The sequence below is a fragment of the Tenrec ecaudatus genome, chromosome 16, assembly GCF_050624435.1.
Source record: "Tenrec ecaudatus isolate mTenEca1 chromosome 16, mTenEca1.hap1, whole genome shotgun sequence".
NCBI lineage: Eukaryota > Metazoa > Chordata > Mammalia > Afrosoricida > Tenrecidae > Tenrec > Tenrec ecaudatus.
Genome location: NC_134545.1, coordinates 52,828,918 through 52,855,033, shown reverse-complemented (window position 1 = coordinate 52,855,033; position 26,116 = coordinate 52,828,918). Strand labels below are relative to the sequence as shown.

Sequence of the window (26,116 nt, the reverse complement as noted above, 5' to 3'; positions counted from 1 at the left end):
CTTCTCCGCAGACAGAGGACATTGGAAAGCACATTACCACATATGTGGTTAGGTTGAAACATAGTATCACTTGCTTGCCCTTTGATGCATTTTTAATCTTTTGGATTGAGAATGTTCTGTTTTTGTTGTTGGAGGGTTTTTTTTTATGATCTTCTTTATATGAAATCAAGGGTAGATAAATCCATAGAGATGGGAACTAGGTTTATGGCAGGGGAGGTTTGGGGGAAATGGGAGCTAATAAAAGTGGACACAAGAATGATAAAAGTGGATCACAGTGGGGCGGTGGTGCCTGCTGCTGTTACCACCCACGGTACCCCCCCCCCCCCCAGCCTGGCGCTCTGTAGCAAGCAGTGTCAGTTTTTAACCACAATGTAAAATTATGGAGGCGAGATTCCTTCCAGTGCACTTACGCTGAGTGACGCAAGATAGCAGACAGTGCAGGATTAGAAAACCCAGAGAGTGGCTTCTGCAGCTACTGATCTGAAGCAGGATGCAGATTCCGCGCAGCACTCACAGCTCCCCTAGGCTATGATCCTGAGCTAAAACCATTTCCATAGACATCCTAAACTGATGGCTGCAAGGCTTCAAAGGTCCCATCCCCTTTCAACCCCACACATCAGAATTACAGCCCTGAGGGTATGGGGAGGGGTTGGAGAAAGGGGAGCTGATAGCATTAATGACTGTGGGCAGTGAACACAGAAGTGTATGCGATTGGCTGTTGTGGATGGTGCACTGTACGATAGTGCAGTAAATGCATAAATACAATAGGGTTCCTGGTCGGTTGTGGAAGGTAGGAGATAATGGGGAGCTGATATCAAGGATTTCAAGAAGAAATATGTTTTGAAACTGATTGTGGTAGCAAATGTACACTATTACTTAATGTGATTGAAAGATGGAATGTTATATCTGTAAGAGCTCCCAATAAAATGATTTTAAAAAAGTTAATCTTAAATTCTCCGTGGTGATTGCACAACGCTATTCCACTGTTTTCACATAAATTTCATGTGTACAAGACTTAAGATAACTATTTGACAATAGAGAAAAATTAAATTTCAAAATTCAAGAGGATCAACAAAATTCACAAACCATTGTCAAACTGAAGAAAAGATGCAAATAATCAAAAAAAAAGAAATGAATGACATTACAAAATAGCCACTGACAAAAAAGAATAATGGAATATTATGAAAATTATTACTCCAGCAAATGTAAATTCCTAGAAGACATAGACAATTTTCTAAAGACTTACTACCTACTAAAATACACATAAAGAATTAGTCAATCTGAACAGATTTATTACACAAAAAGATATGTAAGTTGCCGTTTAAAAAACAAAAAAACTTTCCAGAATCAAGAAAGCTCTGGCTCTGACTGCTTATATAAAGAGCTTTACAAAACTTTCAGAAAGTATAAATTCCATTAAAAAAATCTTACTTGGCAGGGGAGACACCATGATCACGAAGGTGGTCTTCCCAGGGCGAGGCTCATCCATTGCTCTCCCAAATGTGGGAAACTCGACTGCATAATTTGTGGTAGTGGGGGACTGCGTTCGCGCTCTCCCCTGTAGGAAAAAAAAAGTTCTGTAATAAAGGAAATGAAATAATAAACCCTATTTGATTCTATGAATCAGTATAGACTTGATAACAATAAGCCAGTCAAAGACTATAAAAGAAAACACAGACTAACAGACTAATATTCTCAATGTTATTTATGCAAAATGTCTCAACTTTCTAGCTAATAATTTAACAGGGTGTCAAGAATAATATATCATTCAGTAAAATTCATAGCAAAAAACACAAGGTTGGGTCAACAGTAGAAAATCTGTCAACTTGAGAAGATTATGGCAGTAAATGTACAAATGTGTTAGACACAATGAAAGTATGTATGGATTATGATGAGTTGTACAAGTCCCCAATAAAATGATTTTTAAAAAAAAATAAACTTTGTCACCTTAATTCACCATATACCAATAGATAAAACAAAGAGAAACGATCATCTCAATTTATATAGAAAAATCATTGGATAAAATCCACAATTTCCAGATAAAATTTATCATCAAACTAGGAATAGGAGGGGAATAATTAGCATAATTAAAATTATATATGCAAAACTAATAGCCAACATTCATGTGGAATAAATAATTGATACCATTTCCTTTGACAATAGTTAGTATATTTGAAAATTTAGCTAGAGCACTAAGGAAAAAGAGGGTATCCATATTGGGAATGAAGATGTAGCCCCATTCTTATTCACAGGTGACATGATCCTTATACAGTGAAAATCCCAGAGACTCCATAGAAAGTTACTGGAAAGTTACTAATAGAAGGATTCAGAAAAGTTCCTGGGTGCAAATCAACACTCAAAAATTAGTTATGTTCTTCTAGACTAGCAAGGAGAGTTCCAAAATGGAATTGATGAAATGTTTCCATTTACAGAACCCCCCAGAAGGCTAAAAATACCCACAAAGTAACATAACCGTAGATGTCATCGCCATAAAGATAAAGTTTAAAGCAAGACAAAACAAAAACAGAATTTAAGACATCTGCATAAATGTGAGAACATTTCTCACTCACTGATTGGATGTGGAAATGTCAGTATGATCCAGAGTGATCTGTAGATATAATGTAATCCTGATTCAAAAGCCAACAACATTCTTGAAAGAAAAGGAAAAAGTCAGCTCCAATTTAGATACTATCTGGATTTTCACTCCTACTAACAATGCACTTTTCATGCCTAGAGGAGACCTGTAAGTGCCATATTTAATCCAGTTTTCAGTCCCACATGACTGCTCTTTTGCAAACTGATTTGTTTGAAGAGGTTTTGGAAGAAAAATACCTAGAGGCTCTATAGCAATTGCTTCAGTATTAGGGTCCGAATGTGTATCTGCATGAGGCTGCTTCATGCCGAGTACTGTGTTCTTTAGAGCTCCCGTTAGTGCTGCTGTTAGCAGACATCAACACTGTCTTAAGAACAGGCCACAAAAGGCTCCTTGGAAGCATTCCAGAAAGGTAAACAATAGAGGTGTGTTAGGGTCATGTAACTTTGTAATTCATAAAAGCAATGTGAGTAACATTCATTTGTACAAGATAATCCACAGTGTTTATGTGCTAGGAGACTGTCATTTTTTGTTTATTTTTATTTTCATAAAAAGATTTATGCTCATCTGTGGCTGCAGCAATAGCCCCAAATATAATTGTGAGACTGGTGCACCTGACTGTTATTTTCACTCTGTTGTCATGTATAGTAATATGAGTTAGAACACATTCAAAAGTACTTAGCAGTCATTTATCTTTGCTGCTCTTTATAACCTTCTTCTAGCTGTATGACTTTAAAAATATAGTATTGTGTTTTTTTATTGTATAACACTTTACACGTGTTTGATGTGTTTAGGTGCTAAGGACTTCAGGATCCTTTTCTGTTTTACTGTCTTTATTCCTACCTTCCTTTTATTGGATTTATATTCCATGATGCTTCTTAGGACTCTTAAGGGTTGCTTTAGAAGTCTTTTATGGGTATTTTCCTGCTGGCCTTGGGCTGCTAACTGCAGTTGGGGCTTCAAACCCATTAGGTATTCCATGGGAGAAAGATGAGGTCTCTGTTCCCACTAACATAAACTTAGGGCTGTGCTAAGTTTGAGTCTACTCAAAGAAGGTGTGGTTTCTATAATTCAGTGGCTCAATTCTCCCTTTCTTCCACGGGGGCATCCAGATCTGATCCCCAGTGCTGTCTGGGTTTGCTGTGGTGTTGGCTAACAAATACTAAGAGTCTTGGGAAAAAGTTCTTTGAGGGAAAGTTCTCTTCATTATGGTTATAAAGTTTTTCCTTAAGATTCTGTATTTTGTTTGTGATACGAAACAGTTGTGCCAATGTATATTCTGGTGTTATATTTCGTGTACTGTAAGTCAAAATAGATGAACTTTTGGACATTTACTTCTAAGTATTTTAATTTCATTATGAATTTGTTTACTGCGGACATTCCATTTCTCCTGCTTACCCATATGGACTAATTTTAGCAATTAATATTCCCTCATACCTTTTCTGTTGCATCTGTAAGCATATGTGTGGATGTGTCAAAAAGTTCATGGGACAATAGAATTAAAAGATAGGTAATCGACCCTTGACATATACTATCGTAGTGTTGCCACATGCTTTCACATTGCTGCTTTTTTCCTTTTTATTATGTTTTTATTTTTTCATTAGTTTTACTGGCACATCATTTACAGTTGTTCAAACATATCTAGAGGAAATTGTACGATCGCCACCACATCCATCCTAGAGCATTCCTTCCACTCCTGGTTGGTCGCTCCCAACTGAGCTGCTCAGTCACAATCAGCTCCAGTGTTTTTATTACTGATTTTAAAGTTCTGAAATCTGTGTACCAAAGTGTGAACAAAAAATTTGTCTAATTAAAATTTATTGCAAGTTGGGCAATCTTAACCAGTTAATTTTAGAAATGGAATATTGCCAATACTGTAGAATCTATTATGGATTACAGTATTGTACGATCCTCTTCTATTTCATATTCTTCCAATCCCCAGGAAGAAATTTCTCTGCATGAAATGCCAATAAAACTTTTTCTTTAAAAGAAATTTCAGGATCATCATTGCTTTGGTCTTCTTTCCAAAATTGTTTCTCCATTTTCCCATGTACATACTTGATAATAGTTCTTATGTGATCATTTCTATAAACAAAATTCTTGGGAGAGAGATTCTTGGTTAAGGACATGTAGTTTTTTAAAACTTTTTTCTTCTAAAATCTGTATTTATATTTCTTCGTAGGTCAATGTAGTTCTCAAGTTGTTGATTTAAAATTTTTTATTCATTTAAATCATTTTATTGGGGGGGTCTTACAGCTCTTATCACAATCTATACATTCATCCATTGTGTCAAGCACATTTGTACATATGTTGACATCATCATTTCCATTTTATTATTACTTGAGCCCTATAGTTATTAATGTTTTGATAAGTTATAAAGTATAGAATTTAATATTATTTACAGACAAAAAGAATGATCAGTAAAAGTAAAATTAATGCATATTTTTTACATTAGTAAGGAAAAAGGACAAAAGTAGCAAGAAACATGCCACTACCATTCTTATTTATTATCATTACAACCCCCCAGGAAACAAAAATCCAAACCAAACTCACTTCCCCTGAGTCAATTCTGACAGTTCTTTGTGACAGGACATACTTCCCTTGTGAATTTTTAAGACCCAAAACCCTCTCCTGTTAGTTTTAGACTAACTGTTTTCCAAAGGAGAGCTGCTGCTGGTTTTGAACTGTCCAACCACTGTACCACCAGGGCCCCCAAGGAGAAGTGAAGACAGGACAACAAGTGTCCATGTAATCACTACCAACTAAAAGACATGACCCTGAGTTTCTAAAAATAAAACCAAAAACTGAAGTGAAAGGAAATTAAAAGTCAGAGGTTGGCAAATGTGTCCACATTTTAATTTTGATAATTATTTCACTATGAAAATTTAAATTTGAACCATGAGCAACAATTTCTTCACTTAGATAATCAATATCTATTTGCTGTCATTCTGGCATTTAAAAATGATTGCATTACTTTCATTTTTATTTACTATAAGTGGAATAAGGTATCTCTTCCTATATTCCTCCTCCTCCCGATTTAATTTTCATTTTTCAAATGCACTTAGAATTTTTGTTAAAATGAGCAATGTACAAAACATAAGTTCTGTTTTCTTTTGTCATTCCACTTCTCAAAACCAAAGAAATCATTTGATGATTATCAGTATCTACTTATAATTATTATCAGATTATCAGATAATTATCTCCTTTCAAGTACATACATAGAACGTTTCATGATATACTTTAGCTATTTTGGCGGTTCATGATTTTTATTTTATGGCTACATAGAATCCCATTGTATGATTATATATTTAGCCCAGTGCTGTGTTATTTTGGAGTTTTTCCTGTTATAATACAGCTAAAACAGATTTCAATAAGTTTTCTTATTTATCTTTTTTACATTCATTTTCTTCTTAAATTGACGCTAAAATCTGGACGCTATCAATTATTTTTAACAAAAAAGGAAAGGAGAAATTTCCATTTTTGTTATGATTTGTTGAAATAAAAGGTGGCGAAAGAGAGGATCAAAACTTAATTCATGATGGGGATGGAACACTTGGTTACTGACATTCAAAGACACTTTATATGTGTTAGTACGTTTTAGCTTCATAACTCTGCTTCCAAATTCTCACCTTGGGTTCTCTTCCAGACTGGCCAACTGTGTGCTGGTCGCTGAGGAAAGGAGGCTTCTAGTGATGCTCAGTTCTTTAAGACTTTTTAGTACTTGTCAATTGAGTACAAAGAGAATTGGAAATCCCCAGATACATTACCATGGGTGACCTGTGTTCTTTTTTCTTTTCAATTCCCTGTGTGTCTTCTTGGGTTCTGAAACATTCCATCTTTTTAAGTGAGTTTCACAACATTAAGTGAAGAGACTAATGCGATAAATAGTAATATACTCATCCTTTCAGTTAGATAATTATTTTTTGGTTGGTGGCCCTTGTTAAATTGTGTGCTTTGTCCTTAATGATGAATCTTCAACAATAAGAACATTCTACTCAATTATTATTTCAATAACCCATTATCACCTAATATTCAATTCATATTCTTTCCTCAGTTATTCCCAAAATAAGACATTTCAAATTAAAGTTTTATTTGTACACAATCCAAATATCACAGAATAGTCATAACAAAAGAGTGTGCAATCATTATTACCAGCCAGTTCAGAACTTTTTTCTCTTGTATTCCTTTTCTTTAGAAACAAGCCAGACAGATCGATAGCTCAGAATGGCCAGGCCACATTGCACACAAATAAGGGCCATTAGTTAATAAGACACAAATGTGTCCTCCCAAAACTTACTGCCATCAAGTCGATTGGGATTCACTGACTTCCCAAGGCTGTAAATCTCTGGAATTGAGAGCCTACTTTACCTATTGGAACAGCTGGTGGTTTTGAACTGTTGACTAGTAGTTCCATTTTGGTTATGAACTTTAGTTATTCTGTTTAAATCTACACAGAACTTATAAAGAAAGGCATGCCCGTTTTATCTGGGTAAGAATGGGGGATGGTTAAGGAAAGTGTCATTTTTAAAAAGTCACCTTTTTTTTTCAGTGGAGATGAATAGGTGGTTTCTGGGAAGATTGGATGGGAAGACCGTGAATAATCTTGTTGCAAATCCAAGACCACTTAAGACTAAACAAACCTACTGCCATCAAGTCAATTCTGAGTCCTGGTGAACCTATGGGTAGGGCTCCTGAAGCTGTTAATCTTAAACACGTAGCTTAACCCCCTCCTACTGAGTGGCTGCTGTGTTTGAACCTGGAATGTAGGTCTCCCACCAAACAACACTGGAGATGGGGCTGGTATAGGGATAGAATGGTGGCAAAGACAGTTTATAAAATTTGGCCTACATTGGTATTTGGTTTGTTTGTTAAGTTGATTCAGATAGACTTATCCTCAGATGGAAGATTGCTGCTTCCATCCAGTAATTCTCAAAATCTAAGAAGCTAAGGAATTGTGTTGCTTTTCCTTAGTATTAGTAAATAAAAATATTAACACAAATATTGATTGCGGTTCCATTTTTGCTTGTAGAACACTGTCTAGGAGTTAAACACATGGATTTTTTGGGTTAGAAATCAGTCTCTGCAATTTTTAAATCTTTTTATTGGGGGCTCTAACAGCTCTTATTCCATTTCATACATCAATTGTATCAAACATATTGTACATATGTTGGCATCATCATTCCTAAATATTTACTTTCTATTTGAGCCCTTGGTACCAGCTGAACCCCATCCCCAGTGTTTATTTATATAAATTAATTTAAAACATATCAGAACTTTCCTTAACAGAAGAATTTAAACATAAATACTATTTATCTTAGTAAAAGCAATTTGGATATTTCCTATAAAGTGCTCCAAGTATTGTAGCCAAAAAAATAAACTTAATGCCATCAACTGGGTTTTGACCTATACTGACCCTGGAAGACAGCTTTATCTTGCTCCAAAGGAGAGGTTGGTGGTTTAGAACCAATGACTTTTTCATTGTACCTTAGCTCAATACCCTCTCTGCCACTAGGGCTCCATGTAATACTGCCTGATAAGTAGGAAATAATACATAATACCAGCTGCCCTTCCAGTCAGTTCCAAAGCAGCAGTCCAACAGCCGAGTACAACTGTCCCACAGGCTTTTCCAAAGGCGTAAATCTTTCAGCAGAAAGTGGGTCCAGACTACTATTGACCTTTTGACTTGAAAAACTGCTCCACTCCACTCCATTTAAATAAATGGCAGTCAGTTATTCTGAACTGTGGATTGGAGACTGGGATTGTAGGCTGAAGGACAAACAGTACATTACCCCACCCCAAAGCTAAAGCATTTGATCCAGCTTCTATAGCCCTCTGGCCAAAAATGGGTGGGGGGTTTGTTTTGTGTTAGGTAAAGACATAGTATCCAAAGGAAGTTTCCATCTATTGAAGACCATTGAGATGCTTCTGAGCTGCCTGCTGCTGTAAAAGTGGGTGGGACTTTTTGATATATATTGGGTGTTGGACTGTTGAAACGAAACGAAGCTGCTTCCATCCAGGGAAGACTCTTGGAAAACGGGTGCGCCATGTCTCGTAGCAGGCCCAGGTGTCGAAGAGCTAAAAATCCCAGGGTCTCCAAGGTAAGGCCACATAAGCCCCAAACCCATTTGTTCCAAATCTATTCCAACTCTTTGCGACCCTGTATAGGTTTTCTGAGTCTAAATCTTTATGGAACAAATTGCCTCATCATTCATCTTTGGGGCTGATGGTGGGCTTGAACTACTTACACTTTATTGTTTGCCATGCAATGCTTATATGACAGCACTGCCAGGCCCCCAAAGTAGAGCACATGGGGACACCCCGATTCTAGATTAAACACGCTGTGGTTTTTGAATCCCACACTTGGTGTATATTATGTAGGCAGATGGAAAGGGCACAGAATTTAAAAACCCAAACAAACTCATTGCCTTAGAGTCTTGCCCCTGAAGGAGAGGGTAGAACTGCCCTGTGAATTTCCAAAACAGTAACGCTTTCCCCTCCATGCTGGGCCAGTGGTTTGGAACAGCTGGCCTTGTGGAACTGTGTGAGCCCCGCAGTAAAATGATTTAAAACTGTGGAGGAAAAAAAAAAACTAAACTCGGTATCAGCTTCTCTGTTGGACAGGGGAAAAAAATCTTAGTACAGTTAGTGGGTGAAGTTCATTTACTTGATGTCAGGTGTCAGGATTTTGTAATTGCTTTCCATTGTATTCATATATCACAGGGATTCATCCAAGGTACCTGCACTGTTTTTACCTTTAGTGGCTTCTGTGAACAAGGCTACAATGAACAGTGGCCTTTAATTACCTGCTTGAGTACAACTTTTCAAGTGTTGGGGGTATAGCATGATTTCTAGATCTTAAGATAATTCAATTCCCAGCTTTCTGAATAATTACCAAATATTTTCATAGTGGGTTTACAACCGTGCACTTTTGCCAGCACATAAAGATTTCAAGTGAATTCCTCTGCATTTTAAAAAAAATTAGTACTTTTTAATTATACTTCACTCTTCAAATTCAGTTTCCATTTTGCAATTTGTGAGAGAACTTTATGGCACTGGGTTAAACATTGATATGCTAACCACTGGATCAGCTCTTGTAAAGATTTAGTCTCAGGAAAAGAAAAAAGATTTCATTTCAGAACCCAAAGAGGCAGTTCAACTGTGCTATATTGCTGCATTGAGTAGGCTAGATGGCTGGGCATTTGGTTTTTGGTTTGGTTAATTGGTTTTATAAAAATTGTTCCATGTCGGCACATTAGGGAGGGGGAACCGGGGAGGGAGGGGGAAAAAAAAGAGGACCTGATGCAAAGGGCTTAAGTGGAGAGCAAATGCTTTGAGAATGATTGGGGCAGGGAATGTATGGATGTGATTTATACAATTGATGTATGTATATGTATAGATTGTGATAAAGAGTTGTATGAGTCCCTAATAAAATGTAAAAAAAGAAAAGAGGAGAAAAAAAGAAAATGATTAGGGCAAAGAATGTACAGATGTGCTTTATACAATTGATGTATGTATATGTATGGACTGTGATAAGAGCTGTATGAGCCCCTAATAAATTGTTTTTAAAAAATTGTTCCATGTCACATTTTAAATGTGTCCATGGATCTAAATCCCCAACCTTCCAGTCTTACCCTCTTACCATTGTTTTCATGTAAATATTGACCATTTGGACATTGATAGTTGATTATTTTGGTTCAAAGGTTTAGACAGGTAAATTCCATGAAAGATTAAATTTGATTCATAGGTTTGGGTTCTCTAGATTTGGTCTTTTTAAGAAATTTGAGTTTTGTTCTATAGGTTTTTTTATATTCTATTTGGAACCTTTATTTTAGGTGTAGCAAGTTCTTGTCTCTGGTTTGGTTTATTTTTTAAGGTAATATTTTTAAAGTCAAAGCAATAGTGGATAAGATGTGAGTCTAAAGACCGAATGCCGTGGTCTCCTTCTCTTTGGTAAAGGTTGCCTCCACCTTCATTGTACTCATGATTTATACTAATTTCTCTGTGTTCATGAATGTATGTTATTTCCCGCTAGCACTGTGGGTTAAGTGTTGGGGGTCCTAACTTCAAGGTCATCCCAGCCTTTCTGGGTAAGAAAGATGAGTTTGTCTATTGGAGTAAAGATTTACTGGAAGCCCTATGTACGTTTGCTATGAGTTGGAATTCACTAGATGGTAGTGGGTTTGCTTTTTTTTTTTTTCATGCAACAGAATGCCTTCTATATATAAGTTCTCTAGCATATCTATTTATAAGTAAACAACTGGGAAAGTTAAAAAATTTTTTTGACTAATGTAATTGTCTGTTAAGACCAGTAGTTTTTGTTTGATTACAAATTTTTTTTAATTTTAAAATATTTTAAGGTGAAAGTTTAAACAACATATCACATTCCATTTAATCCATTACAAATCATGTTAGTTTACAGTACAGTATTTGATTATCTACTAACAATGGAAAGTTTTTACAGATGATCATTTTGGTATTATCACTAATATTACAAAGCTGTATACTATATATCATGCACTATAGGCTAACCTGTAGATAAAGCCCTGAAAACAGGATTGCTGTATTGAAATATAAATTGCATTTATAATTTTTCTTTTTTTTAATCATTGGGGCCTCATACAACTCTTATCACAATCCATACTTCCATCCATTGTGTCAAGCACATTTGTACATATGTTGCCATCACCATTCTCAAAACATTGTCTTTCTACTTGAGCCCTTGGGATCAGCTCCTCATTTTTACCCTTCTCCCCTACAAATCTTCACAGATATTGTACTGCCAAATTATGCTCAGTAATTTGAATCTTGCATCCCACTAGCATTGACAGTTTCTGTGTCCTCTCAGTTTTACCAAAGAAACTGATTAAAATTTTTATATTTGCCATTCTCTTAGGTATGTTAGTTATTTTAAATAATATTTATCCCATGTAATATCACTAGTATTCTTTGCATTATAATCAACTCTAACTCATGATCCTATAGAGCATTTCTTAAGCGGTAAGTCTTTACCCGAGTAGCCAGCCTCATCTTTTCCCTGCAAAGTGGCGGGTGGTTTTGAACTGATAAGCTTGTGCTACTGCTCTCTTTTGTTGATAATTAGTTCTCATTTGCTGATAATTTTAGATTTATTATTTTGTATAATGCTCATCACATCACTGATGGATAATTATTTTGCAAGGCGGGAACCTCAAGTTCAGCTTCAGTCACGTGAGTTGTGAAATTCCTAAGGATTGTCCTCATATGTCAACTGTCTCCAAGATTCACTACTAATAGCAATTAGGTTTGTTTCTTTTCAAAATATGCGCGCACACACTATTTAGCTGTCTCACGCTCCTTTATGATAGGAGCCATTTCATTTATCCATGCTGATGCTTCACTGCTTCAGAATTGCAACCGTAATGAGTATTTTATTAAAAAAAAAAGTAATTTATTTACTTTCGTTGCTGAGAATATACAAAGCAGCACATAAACAAATTCAAAATTTTTTGTATTACAATTATATATTTAATAATCAATTGAGATTTATTATATATTTTTTCCAAGTGTGCAACTTGAAATTTTATTTTTTTCCCCGAGTTTGCCTCATTAACAAAATATCACTTAACTTTTCAGTTTCCTATCAGCTGATTCACTTTTGATCATCCGAACTTGGATTTTTTTCTTTTCCTCATAACCCATAAATCTATTTACCTGGTTACTCAGTTTTCCTCTGAATGAGGTGTTACACAAGAGCAGGTATTTTTTTAGCTAAGGGTGCCTGGCACTCTTCAATACGTGAGTGCGTACCTCTCCCAGACTTTAGTGGAATATATTTGCAAGAGTTCGGTGATTTCTCTCTCTCTCTCTCTCTGTGTGTGCGCACATAGTTTTCTTAAGACAGTCCATATAACATATAATTCAATAGTTCACTCAAAGTGGTGATTTCTTAAGGTACAGAAAAGATAAAAGCTCACAAGCTCTACAGAAATCTAGTGTTTGAAGGTGTTTTTTTAAAAATACTTTTATTGAGGGCTCTTAAATCTCTTATCACAATCCACACATTCCTGCAATGTGTCAAGCACATTTGCACATATGCTGCCATCATTTTAAAAGCATTCTCTTCCTATTTCAGCCCCTGGTATCAGCTCCCAATTTCTTCCCCCTCCATCCCCTAGGTGTTCTATTCTTAAAGAGTCTGGTATTAGTAGTTGATAATATGTTGCGGTCAAATTTTAATGGTCCCAGAATTTTGGAATATATAAGTATGTCTATTCTCTTTATTTATGCCAACTAACTAAATAAACCACTTAGCGCAAAGGTCTTATGAAAACATTCTTTTGGTACACAAATCTTTAAGTCAGCGGTTCTCAACCTGTGGGTCGGGACCCCATATGGCTGGGGTGTGTGTGTCAACGACCCTTTCAAATGGGTTACATAAAACCATCGGAAAATACCTATTTCCGATGATCTCCAGGCGGGTCCACCCATTTGCAGATACGTCCACGTACGAGTGTACACGGCATGAAGACATGCTCACCATGCTTCAAGACAAAATTTCATTTATTTGTCATTGGAAATATTTCACAATCTATAATTGCATATTGTTTTTGTGGAGAATCACTACGCTTTAATTATGTCCAATTTGTAACAACCAAAATATATCCTGCTTACCAAATATTTACATGACAATTCATAACAGTAGCAAAATTACAGTTATGAAGTAGCAATGAAAATAATTTTATGGTTGGGGTCACCACAACATGAGGAACTTTCTCGGCATTAGGAAGGTTGAGAACCACTGCTTTAAGGGAGGGGTCCGCAAGATCTTTTCTGCAGAGGAATGTATACTTTACAGTGACAGTGGAGTGTATGCATTAAAGCATACTTGTCTAAAGACCCAATGAGTGGGAACGCTAGGTAAGCAAACCAGACGCTTTGTGAGAGAAAGTTGAGACTGCTCCCAGGAAAATTTACGGCTTCAGAAAGTCCATTTAGAGTAGTATCAATCAGAATCTACTCCGAGACAGTGGGTTTGGTTTGGTTTTGTGGTTACTTACTTATGCACATATATAAAAAGACCATCATGTTAAAAAACAATGCCTATTCTTAACCCCAGTTCCATTTCCGGAGACAATTACTATCAACCTTTTAGGTATAGCCTTCCAGAATTTTTTTCCAGGAAGACTACTGTTTGCTTTAAATGCTAAAGAGTTGAGGCATCACCCACTGTTCTGTTAATGATGTTGTGGGCAACGTTCTAAGTATTTCACAACGTGAATATCCTAAACCATACAAAACAAACTCATACTGATCCAGATTTTGGTAAAGTTTGAGCATCTTTTGACACTTGATTTCCACTTAAGTGGCTTGTTAAATGGGGCATAAAAAATGTTTCCTATCTTTTTCTCACTGTCCTTTTACTCACTCTTTCAATTGGGGGTGCTTATATATATAGCTTTATAATCCATGCATCCATCTATTGTGTCAAGCACATTTGTACATTTTCTTTCTAAAATAAGGATTTTTTTGGTTATTATTTGAGCCCTCGGTATCAACTCCTCATTATATTTTTTATATTATCTTGCATATGATTCTGTACATTCTCAGTCAAACATGAATCAAAAGATTCTTATGGAACTACTTTAATTAATGAAATATCTTCATCTTATTTTTGCATGTCTCGAAATAGAGTAAACAAAACTACTCATCCTAAAACTGTTTATTGTTACTGGGAATAATGCAGCATGATCAGTATTTTTAAAAACCGTATTTTTTCCTACTGAGTTTATTTAATTATACAAAGATTAAAATGTATTTTTTATACATGACTTAATACTTTTTCCCCTCAGGTATATTTTCCCCATCTAGATTTTGTAGTCATGTGACAGACTATTTAAATTGTTAATTTGACTGAAGGTTTTAGTTGTATGTTATGAGTTAAAGACAAATCTTTCCCCTTTTCTCATTATTTTTAAAACTGCTAAATGTCCTACTATGTATAAACAGGAGTTTATCTAGTAAATTGTTAAATTATTATTAGTTTATTAGATTAGTGTGGTGCTTTGACCTATATTGAATGTTTAATTATCTTATTGTATTTTCTTATCAAGAATCTCTTAATAGGCTTTTTTCTTTGAAAACAAGGTGACCATTGTTTCAGCTATACTTTTAGAATTTTTGAAATATACACATTATAAAATTGCACATAATGCTGACTAATTTTAATAATTAAAAAATAATTTTCGAAGATCTTGAATATACTGATGTTCCAAGTACTATGATTAGAAATGAGATATAATTTAATTTTACTATGTTTTAAGAAATATCTGATTATGTCATTGAGTCATGTTCATATATTTGATATTTTTAATTACTGCCCTTTTTGGTTGTATCCACAGGGACTTCACTTTTCAGTTCTGCCATTCCTATGGTTCTCTCTCAGACATTTTAAATACATGAATGAAAGTACTTTTTATGTTTATTTTACAGGCACAATTTGACAACAAACTAGTAAATGGCCCCAAGTCAGAATCCATGGAACACAGTAACTGTGGTCATGGGGAAGAACAAAGATTGGAGTTGAACCCATATCCCCTTGACAATGTAACCAGAACCGAAGAGAGCATGACAGGCATTGAAGTGGAAAAATGGACACAAAACAAGAGAACACATTTAAGTGATCATGTCAAAGGAGATTTCAGTGCTCCTGTCACAGGAGCTGAAAAAGTGAAAAACACTGAAGAGGACAAGAAAAAAGCCCCACTTAGTAACCTTGAACCTCAAAAGCTATTATCACAATCTGTAAGAAACGGCATAAAAAATGTACACTACCTACCACTTGAAACAAATGTGCCATTTAAAAAAATTAATATTGAATTTGGCAAGGCACTTGAAAACAATTCCTACAGATATCTGAAAGACACCGCAAACTCTAACAATGGCGCGTGCTCCGTACCCACCAGCTCGAGCTGCGCGCATCTCAACGCCGGAAGTAATGGCTTAGTGGTGCAGAAACCCGGCCTTCAGGCCAAGTCCCTTCCAGATCCCGCAAACTTGAATCTTAAAAGTCAGCATGGTGCATATAATAAAAGTGATCGGCCCAAAACTCCCGAGAGTATACCCATTAAAGAACCAAAAGATGGGTCTCCTGTTCAGCCAACTCTTTTATCCCTAATGAGAGAGAGAATGTTAACAGCAGAGCAAATGGTGGCCATAGAGGCCCTGACTCAACTTTCAGAAGCGCCGTCGGAGAATTCCTCCCCGTCAAAGTCAGTGAAGGGTGAAGAAACGGGCCAGAGAACGGCTAGTTTGCTCAACACCTGCAAAGCTTTCCTTTGCTCTGTTCGGAGAGACCTCCACGACTCAAACTCTCAAGGGGAGCCACAAACCTTACACCCTGCTCCATCTTTGGAAAATCAGAATTCATGCAATCTGGTGGTGTTCAATGGCCAAAATAGCATTGCCAATCCAAACAGCAGCCTAGCTACTAATCGAGGATCCGCCACGGCACAGGTGTACTCAAAACTCACGAGCTTAGTGCCGCTGCTTAAGTCAAATTCATCTAAAATGAACATCAACAAAAATGTTGCCCGTGGTAGAAGTCCGCTTGACAATCATTCCAAGAGTGTGCATCAAATCCCACCAAGTAGTAGTAAATTGGGAAGCTGTCATCAATCCGTGCACAGCAGTAATAAGATGGACTTTGATCTGTCGGGTCAGGATGCAGCTCACAGTCAAATAGAGGAAGATGTTGCAGCACAGTTAACACAATTAGCCTCAAGAATTGAATTCAATTTTATAAAACCAGAGGACAAAAAATGTAAGAGTATATCCACAAACCTTTCTGCATGTCATGCACAGCAAAAATGTAGTCAGGAACAGGGCATAATAAAGAAGAAGCCACGCTCAAATGTTCACAATAATCATGGACCCTCTTTAAGAAAGCAGAAGAGACAAGCTCAGAAAAAGACAAAAGCCAGCCCACCGAGTGAGCAGCGGACAAAGAAGGTTGCAGTCACAACTAGCGGACACAGTGACCGGAAGAGGCAGGAAGAGCTATCATCTGAGTATCTAAAGTTACATGGAATTTGGATGGGATCTAAATTCCAAAGATATGGTCATGTGGGCCCGCATCGATTTCCGATTCAGATGGGAACAATTTCTCCCCAACAGAAAGTACCTGAGCCACAAATTCAAACAAATTCTACAAGACAGCATAACAAATTATTCTCTCCCATCACTCAGATAAAGTTTGAGCGATATCATCCTCAAATAGCACAGGAAAAGTTAATCAAGCTCGAACCTTTAGATCCGTCCTTTTTATCGCCATTCAAAACTGGGGAGGTGTTTATAGAAAAAGGTTCCAGTTCTCAGGTACCACCAACAGGGATTGCTAATCAGAAAGCTCATCAGTTGCCCCAGCCCCACTTTACACTTAACCCGTTTGCTCACTTCATGACTGGCAAGGACCAAGCACACTATCAGCAGGATACTCAAGAGCACCTGGCGCATCAGAGACTGCCGACTTTGCCTGGCATCTCTCATGAGAGCCCCCTGTCTGACCCAGCACAAATTCTCAGGAATGTAAATGCAGTAAGTTCCAGTGGAAATTTAGTGGTTTCAACCAAAATGGAAGAGGATGTCTGCTCCTCTGGTATTGGAACATCCACATTTTCTCCAGGACAGAACACACAGAAAAGTTTTCATGATGATGCCTTGAACTCCTTAACCACTCCCCCCAAAGAACAGGGGTCTTCACCAAACGATGCTGACCCACCCACCTGCAACTGCACCTATCAGAGTAAGTGCTTTGTGGTCTGGGTGCTCCTTGCTCCCTTAAGGAAGCCATTTCCACTTGTCACCACTGACGTCAGTTCTCGCTCACCTGGTACACATATTTTATCTCCTTCATAGTCAAGCTAATGGACTTGTCCCTTTTTTTTTGATAGATGTTTATTGATTATGCTGAGGTAAATTATAAGTGCAATCCATATCTTGTATACAACAAAAAACTTGGTTTTTGTTTTATAAAGTAACTTCATTTATTTTTAGTAATCATTTTATTGGGGTGCTCTTAAAATCTTATGACAATCCATAGCTCAGTTGTATTAAGCACATGTGTACACATGTTGCCATCAACATTTCTAAAACATTTTTTCTACTCGAGATGTTATTAGCTTGTCTTTTTTCCCCCTTCCCTCCTCAATCATCCCACCCTCTTGAATATTTGATCAATTATATATTATTGTTGCTATTTTGTGTCTCACACTATCCATTGTCTGCCTTCACCCACTTTTCCGTACATCTCCCTGGGGGTGGGCTATATATCTAAACTTGTGACAGATTCCCCCTTTTTATCCCGTCTCCCGCTCTATCCCTACCCTCATGTTTTTGCAACTTCCACTACTGTTCCCGAGGCTTTTATTTGTCCTGAATCCCATTTGTCCAGAGCTCTTATCTGTACCAATCTGTGTTTTCTGGTCTCACTGGATTTGTAAACTAGAACTGGGTCATGGTAGTTGTGGGGGAAGCATTCAGGAACTAGAGGAATGATGTGTTTCATCAGTGCTATACTGTACCCTTGATGAATTGTCCCTTCCTTGTAACCCTTCTGTGAGGGAATGTCCAGTTGTCTACAGATGGGCTTTGGGGTCGCCACTCCAACTCCCTCATTCACATCGATATAAATGTTTATTTTGGATCTTTTGATGCCTGATACCTATCCTGGCAACACCTTGTGATCATACAGGCTAGTGTGCTTCTTCCATGTGGGATTATTTTGCTTCCCTGCCAAATGGCTGCTTGTTTAATTTCAGGCCTTTAAGACCCCAGATGCTGTATCTGTTGATAGCCAGGTACCATCTACTTTCTTCACCACGTTTGTTTAAGCACCCATTGTATATTCAGCTTTTAGATCAGGAAGGTGAGTATTAAAGAGTGCAAGGTTATTAGAAGAAAGTGTTCTTGTGTTTAGGCGACCTTGAATAGAGGCCCAAAGTCCTTCTGCAAATGTAATAATTAACTTATAAATATATGTGCATTGGCCTCTATCCCTTTCGATATAAATTAATATATTTATATATATACATGCTATAGTTTCTCTACTTCCTTTCACCTTCTGTCCCACTATTATGGTCACCCTCCACTCAGCTCAGGGACTCCTCTTATATACGTTGCAGTTGATCAAACCCCACCTTGCCTTCTCAGCATCATTTTCAGGTCTCTTGTTCCCTTTGCATTTAGTTTGTTGGCTCCCCATTCCCCTCCCTGCCTGCCCTCTCCACCCAGGACCCATAAGTCCCATTGTTTTCTCAGGATTGTTTTCCCTGCAATTCTTTTTAGTTTCTTGGTTTTTTTTCTTTTTTTTGTTAGTGAGTGAGAGCGTGAGTTAGTGAGTCGGTGAGAGAGTGAGTCAGAGTGAGTGAGTTAGTGTGTGAGTGAGAGAGTGAGTGAGTGAGAGAGTGAGTTTGTGAGTCAGTGAGAGAGTGAGTTAGTGAGTGAGAGAGTGAGAGAGTGAGTGAGGGAGTGAGAGTGAGTTAGTGAGTGAGTGAGTGAGTTGGTGAGTCTTCCCTGCAATTCTTATAGACATGGACATAGGGTGAAAGAAACATTTCCGTATATGTGCTACTGAAGTGAGGACAAAGATAAACCTTTTTTTCTCCATGAAGGGAGTCAAAGATAAACCTTTACAAGTTTATTGTGCATCTCTTAACTCATGTTTAAATACTATATTACAATTAGTTTATTCTACTATCTTCAAAAGACCTTAATATATAGGCTTGTGATGTTTTTTAAAATGTAATTTATTGTGAGCTAGAGCATGCACAGACTTTCAGGATAAAGTGACCATGCTGTCTGAGTAGAGAAACTTCAGAGTGACAGGTTCCTATGCGGCTGGCAGTTTGCCTCCAAGGCATGCTCTATCTCATAGCAACCCTACTATAGAGGGGGCTCATCCCCATTTCACATAGACAGAAACATGAACTAGTCGAACTGAGTTTGTGTTGCTGATGCCTATGCGCACAAAGTCCACATCAACCTCCCTTTCAGAAAGTGAGAAAGACTTTCTTGAATTTCACAACAGAAGAAAGGCCCCATTCAAAAGACAAAACTTACATCTCTGACTTAGTGTAGCATACTATGTGCATAGTGGTATAGTTACTCGTGAACTTCAATGACAAATTGTATTTTTGTTTTTAGATCAGGAGGTAGGAAAACAAACATGATCTAATTCATGAAAATCATTTAGTGCTCTGATTTTTGAAGGAAGGACAAAAGGAACATTAACAAGCTAAAACCTATTTTTCTTGCCTTTAGTCATGAAGGCTAATTTAATTCTTATCAAAAGTCATAGTTTTATATTTTAATTTTAGTCAGTAATAACTCTTCCATGTCTCTACAATTCTGTACAATTGGGTCTAATAATTTCATTTCTTCCACAGGTCGAGTTATCCAAAAAGACAAAGGTCCATATTATACACACCTTGGGGCAGGACCAAGTGTCGCAGCTGTCAGGGAAATCATGGAGAATAGGTGAGGACATTCTTCATTGTACTGAGTCAGTGAGGATGCAGAACTTGTGGGAATAAATTTGATGTGACTGGACATCCTTAAGAAGTATACGTTGGATATTCCATATGGCCCGGGTAAGGCATACTTTCTGGGTAGTTAGGCAGTCACTCATCCTATGAGCTGTTGGGTAATTAACCAATCACCCACAAAATCGCTAGTGTTGTTCTTAAGTGCAGACACATTTATTTTGTTTAGTAATGCATGTGGTAAACGCATTCGGTAATCACTACTGCATTCACGGCCTTTCCTGTCTTTGAAGCCAAGTCATTTTTAAGGAATCATCTTCAAGGCTAAGTAAAGGGATCTGAATAACAAAAATAATCTGCCACAAAATACAAGTTTTTAAGTTTAACATACATATTGAGCATATTTGGATCCTAAAAACTGCAAGTTTCCAGGATAACTCACAATTATTTTTCATTCACTGTGTTCTATACACAGGTTTGGTCAAAAAGGAAATGCTATCAGAATTGAAATTGTAGTTTATGCTGCAAAAGAAGGAAAAAGCTCTCATGGTTGTCCCATTGCTAAGTGGGTAAGTATTGAAAATAGATTAATGCTATGTGGAAGATAAACTAATTGAAAACTTTTTCCCACAAAAATACAGGCCAGAAAAATCTACTTACTCTTACAGTGAGGCAATTAGGATTTGAACAGTCTTAGGTTGACTATGTATTGGGAACCTGCGTCAATACCTTTAGAATATTTTAAAATACATAGTTTTAGGTTCAATGAACAGTTGCTCGCCAAATGACTTCTCAACCCTAAGATTTCAGATTTTCACTAATCTCTTGTGAACTCTTATCAGTTAACATATCTTTGAATAAAAGACAGTGACATAGTGGTTAAGCATAATCTTTCTTTTACTTAGCCTAATTTGAAGAATATTGAAGGATCATGTCAGAGAAGTCTTGCTTTTTTCACCTTCCTTGTTCATCCTCAATTCTGTACGGTAAACCCATAGTGCTCTCAGAGGAAAGACTTGAACTGCATCCATAAATCTTATTGGAAAGAGACTTCCCGATGTTTCTGCATCTTCACATGCCTATTAGGTTCAAACACTAACCCTTAGGTACATTTCTCATTGCTTAACCAGCTGGGGAACCGTACCAGGACTCCTTTTTTGATACTCTCTGCCCTTGAGTTCATTGGTCTCAATCACACTTCATCAGAATAGTCAGCTTTTTGAGAGCAAAATTAAATTTATAATTAATTCAAAAACTTTATGTTTTCAAAAGATTTATGGCTGAATAAATAAGCACTGAATTCAGCTTCTTTGGTTCTCAACTGAAAAACAAACAGAAAACAAATTCATGACCATGGTAGGATATTCACATCCACGTGGATATTAACCACTTTACTTGAGTTTTGTCCTTTCTTTTTTTTTTTTTTTAAACTTGAATTTGTTAACCCTGGGATTAAGGGCCCTCTATTAGTTATTTGTAAAAAAAAATACCAATGATTACAATTGTGATTAAAAACAATTTTTACTATATGTCAAGCACTGTGTCAAATACTTGATATTGTACCAGATTAAATACTCCCATTTTGGGGTGGGAGGCTGGGGGGGTGTTAAATACTCTGAATTTTATAAAAAGTAAAACCCAAGATATTTTTTTTAACTGTTTCATAGAAAATAAAATTAAGTGGAGATCGGGCTTGAACCAGGCTTTAGCTAGAGAAAAACAAGGTTCTTTATATAGGTAAGCATTGCATTCGTTATGCTATGAAAGAATCAGAGGCTCTATAACTTTAAAGTGAACTGACAGCGGAAAGGCATACGAGGGGGTACCAAAGGAAACCACGGAATAAAGCTCTGGTGGAGTAGCTTTCATAGTACTCATTGTTCCTGCTACGTGAGCCACGAGTGGATTTGAATTTTTTCATGAAAGCGGTTTCTCTAGAACCACTTGTTGTGTGATGGGCGATTTCAGAGAACAGCCTGCTGCACAAAGTGTTGTGATTTGAACGCAGCTTACAAGGACAGCGCTATGGGAAAAACCGAAGTGTAGGAATGGTGTTCTAAGGTGAAATATCCATTGATGGCAAACCTGCTTCTGGATGTTCGTCCTCTTCTGGCATGGATGAAAATGTGGACTCGTAGTGCATTGGTTAGCTACGTTTGTCTTGAATCTTCCCCATAATTTCAGTCATTGTAGGCCTTAGGGTTTTCTTCCGTTGTATTTAGCTGTTGATCTGCAGACATCCTCTTAATCCTCACTAGCTTAAATCTGCTCAAGTCCACACCAAGGCACACATCCACACACCCCTCCACTGATAATGCTGGTGTGGATGAGGCACACGGATTAGTAATCTAATGCAGGCCTAGCACATGCAAAGTGAAAATGCTGCCTCTGCTTAGCATTTCCTATGAAGCAGGTGGGGCAGAATTACTTACTTTCTCTTATATAATATTTTCAGAGTCAATAGACCATTTTAGTGTATGTAGATAGTGGTAGATTCCTAGAGCTGAATAGAGATATGGATTAAAATGATTAATGATTGTCAAGTAGTTTAATGAAAACTTTGTATCTGCTAATGACAATTAAAACATTTCTTGAAGTGATTGAACTATAGAGTTATACAATGTTTCTATGGAAGAGTCATAATTTTAGTTAAACTTTTCTCTAAAAAAGTGAGCCTATTTAAACTATCTGCCATTGTTGCCTGGAGTAATGCCCAGAATGTAGTTGGCACTCCATAAATTTTCATTGAACATGAAGGTGAAATAAAAATGCTCGATGGTACTTAATATTGTAACATTTTAAATTTTAGGATATCATTTTTTTTTTTCATTTAAAAAATCTGCAATTTTATTGACCTATAATTCATCTATTCTACAAGTCAACAGTTCAGTCACCTCAAGGACTCAGTCATTACCACAATCAATCTTAGAGCATTTTCTTCATTCCTTTATTCAACATTATTAGCTCCCCTGCCATACCTCCAAGAAACCAATAATTTCGTTACTGTCTCTATAGATTTAGCTATCCTGGATTGCATGATATTTTACATTCGAATTGATATCTTACAATCATATTGCTATAGTAGTCATCATAGATTTTTTCCCAGGCATGAGAAACCTTTCAGAATGAGTCAGGGTCTCAGGGTGGTTGAAAAGATTGCATTTGTGGCTGCTAATGAAAAGGTTGGTGACTGAAGTCCACCCAGAGGCACCTTACAAGAACAGACTTGGCAATCTACTCCCCCCAAACCAGTTATTAATATCCATATGAAGTACAGTTCTACTTTGTATACACGACCAGTAATCGATTCCGTAGCAACTGATTTGGATTTTGCTTTTATATTATTTTATATTCTTCCATATTGTATTTTGTGGTTGACAAGCAGTTTATCTTTAGTCACGTTCACCACTACCCTTGCCCCCGTCCACCCCCCAGCACAGTGGAATCAATTGCAACTCATAGCGACTCTACAGTTTTCCCGACACCAGAAATCTTCCCAAGACTACATAGCCTTATCTTTCTCCTAGGTTGCTGCTGGTGGCGCTTCGACCCACCATGTGCCACCAGGTATTCAGAGAGGGTGATTGATTCATTTAGGAAAATTCAGGTGGGAAGAATATTGCTTTAAACTAAAACATTCAATAGAGCACATTGCTCCAATTTTACTTTCATCTGGGATTGTGTGTTAATCGTAGATCTGAAATTAAACCAGAACCTGAATCTGAATAAAAAGTGGATTTGGTTACATTTAGTTCTCTCAAGTTGCAGGCTTATGTCTGTTAACTTCATTTTTATTGTCTTAGAAAACTTATTTTTAAAAAAGAAAGAAAGCGTATTGTGCTTTATTCTGTCCCCCAACCTGCCCTTCTTGTTTCTAAGATAATTTTATTTCTTCTCTTTTCAATGTTCATGTACAAATACCTAATATCAAATTCTAACTGGGCAATGAAACCTTTGTGCAGCATTCCTGCATTGTTTCCCCTTTGTTCTAAATGCTTTTTTATTTCTCTTCACCACCCCACCTCCACCACCTAGAATTGTTCCTTTGCCAGGTAGACATTAACACATGTGTTAGTAAGCACCTGTACCTCTGCATGGGCATCAATCCATGTGAATCAGGCTGATGAGACATGGAAACATTCTAATAAATCTTTATATTTATTTAAATGGCAATAGTATATTTGTCTAAAAACCAGTCTTTTCTACCAATATTTCAGAACATAACAAATGGCCTCGAGTTGCACTAAGCAGCCTGCTGTCTTCTAGAATGCCTTGACTTCACCCTGTAGGGGTCCTGTTTTCACCTGCCTTAAGAACTCCTCAAATTGTATATTCCCACAAAGTTTGAGGGGGAAGAGGTAGGGACAAAATAGGAGGTAATAACAAGGGCTCAAATAGAAAGTAATTGTCTAGAAAGTGATGATGGCAACATATATACAAATATGCTTGACACAATTGATGTATGGATTCTTATAAAGGGCTGTTCTTACAGTTCCCCAGTAAAATGATCTTAAAAAATACCAAAAACTCCCCAAGACTCAAATAGATTGGCTAACCAGGTTATCAGAAATTGTTCAGAATGGTTTTTATTTTAACAGTGTGGAATATTTTAATTTGTTCATTTAAAATTTTTTACATTTAACCATTTATACATAAATTATTCAGTCCTGTTTTTTACATTTTACACACTGTGGTTAATCTCAATTTTTCCCTTCTGGTTGGTACCTTGTCCAATACTCTATTCTAGATGCCTGTTCATCTGTATTTTACAGTCATTTTTGACCATTTTACCTTTGTTCGATGATTTATTTAGGTACATTTAATATTACTAATATTATGATCCTTTATTACTTAGCTAAAAGTGAGCCAAGTGATAATTTTGGTTGAAAGTTTACGGAGCTCCTCAGAGCAAACTTCTTGGGGTGTCCATCTGTGCTGTTGCAGATCTGAAAGGTTGTTGGAAGTTTCTGGCCACTATCAGGTCATTCTGGTCTCTGGATGGATGAGGCCATGCTTCATGTAAACAATATTGTTTCTGTAGCCTATTTCCTTTTTCGGAGTCTTTGCTCTCTTCTTTGTTCCACCATAGTTAACATTTTATATGGCTAGTTCCAGACTTCCAAGGCACTGTACTTGGCCCATTCGAATGGAAACATACACTTTCTGAAACTTAGCATGCCAGTTACCTGAGTAACTGTGGGTTTCAGCCTTAAAAACCAGTCACACAGATTGCTTGATAAGGTCTAAATAAGGGACTGCTTCGCCTCTGTGCTTTGTTGTGTATGTAAATAGAAGTGCACACGTATAGCTTACACATCTATGTCTATCTTACCAATTATTTAGGTAGGGTTATGTGTGTATGTGTTTGTCAGCACACATATATGTCACCATTTTTTTTTATCCACACGTATTTAATCTTTTTGGTGTTGTCTTTGTCATATCCCAAGAGCAGTAGATAACAGATTTAATCTCCCACATCCTTGCCCACTCTGTATTTTTTATAGTAGTGGCCTTTTTATAGGGGTTATGTGCTATCTCATAGTTTTCATTTACATTTCTGTAAACATTAAATCCTAGAAGCACCAATTGCAAGGCTTTGCCATATGTTCTCAGGTGGCTCCTGAAATAACTCAAAAGAAACCAACCCCACAACTTGCTGTCATCCATCCATTCAATGATGACACATCTTATCCCTGTATCATAGGCAGAACTGCTCCTGTGGCTTTCTGAGACTGGCTCTTTAGGAATAGGAAAACCTCAGCTTGTGGTTTCAGAACCCCATGCCCCGCCCCCCCTGCCGCAGGACTTCCTCCAGAGGAGGCAGTCACTTGAAATGGACATCATACTTGATAACATCGAGGCGTGGGGTGCTGGATAGGAAGAGCCCTTGACAAGATGAGTGGACACAGTGCTACAAAAATGGGCTGAAACCTAAGAGCAATTTTGAGGATGGTGCAGGACGAGGCTGTGTTCTTTTTGGTTGGACATAGGGCCACTATGAATCAGA

General features: G+C 37.1%; 1 protein-coding gene and 1 pseudogene across 1 annotated transcript in view; both read left to right on the top strand.

The window, feature by feature from the left end:
* The window catches only part of TET1 (tet methylcytosine dioxygenase 1), a 107,015-nt gene that overhangs the window by 53,236 nt on the left and 27,663 nt on the right, over nt 1-26,116 (top strand). The window contains exons 3-5 of the mRNA XM_075534470.1: nt 15,062-17,372; nt 20,014-20,104; nt 20,585-20,678. Coding sequence (XP_075390585.1) covers nt 15,062-17,372; nt 20,014-20,104; nt 20,585-20,678 — 2,496 coding nt within the window. The remainder of the gene's footprint in view (nt 1-15,061; nt 17,373-20,013; nt 20,105-20,584; nt 20,679-26,116) is intronic.
* On the top strand, nt 1,424-1,561 carry LOC142430167 (U1 spliceosomal RNA; annotated as a pseudogene).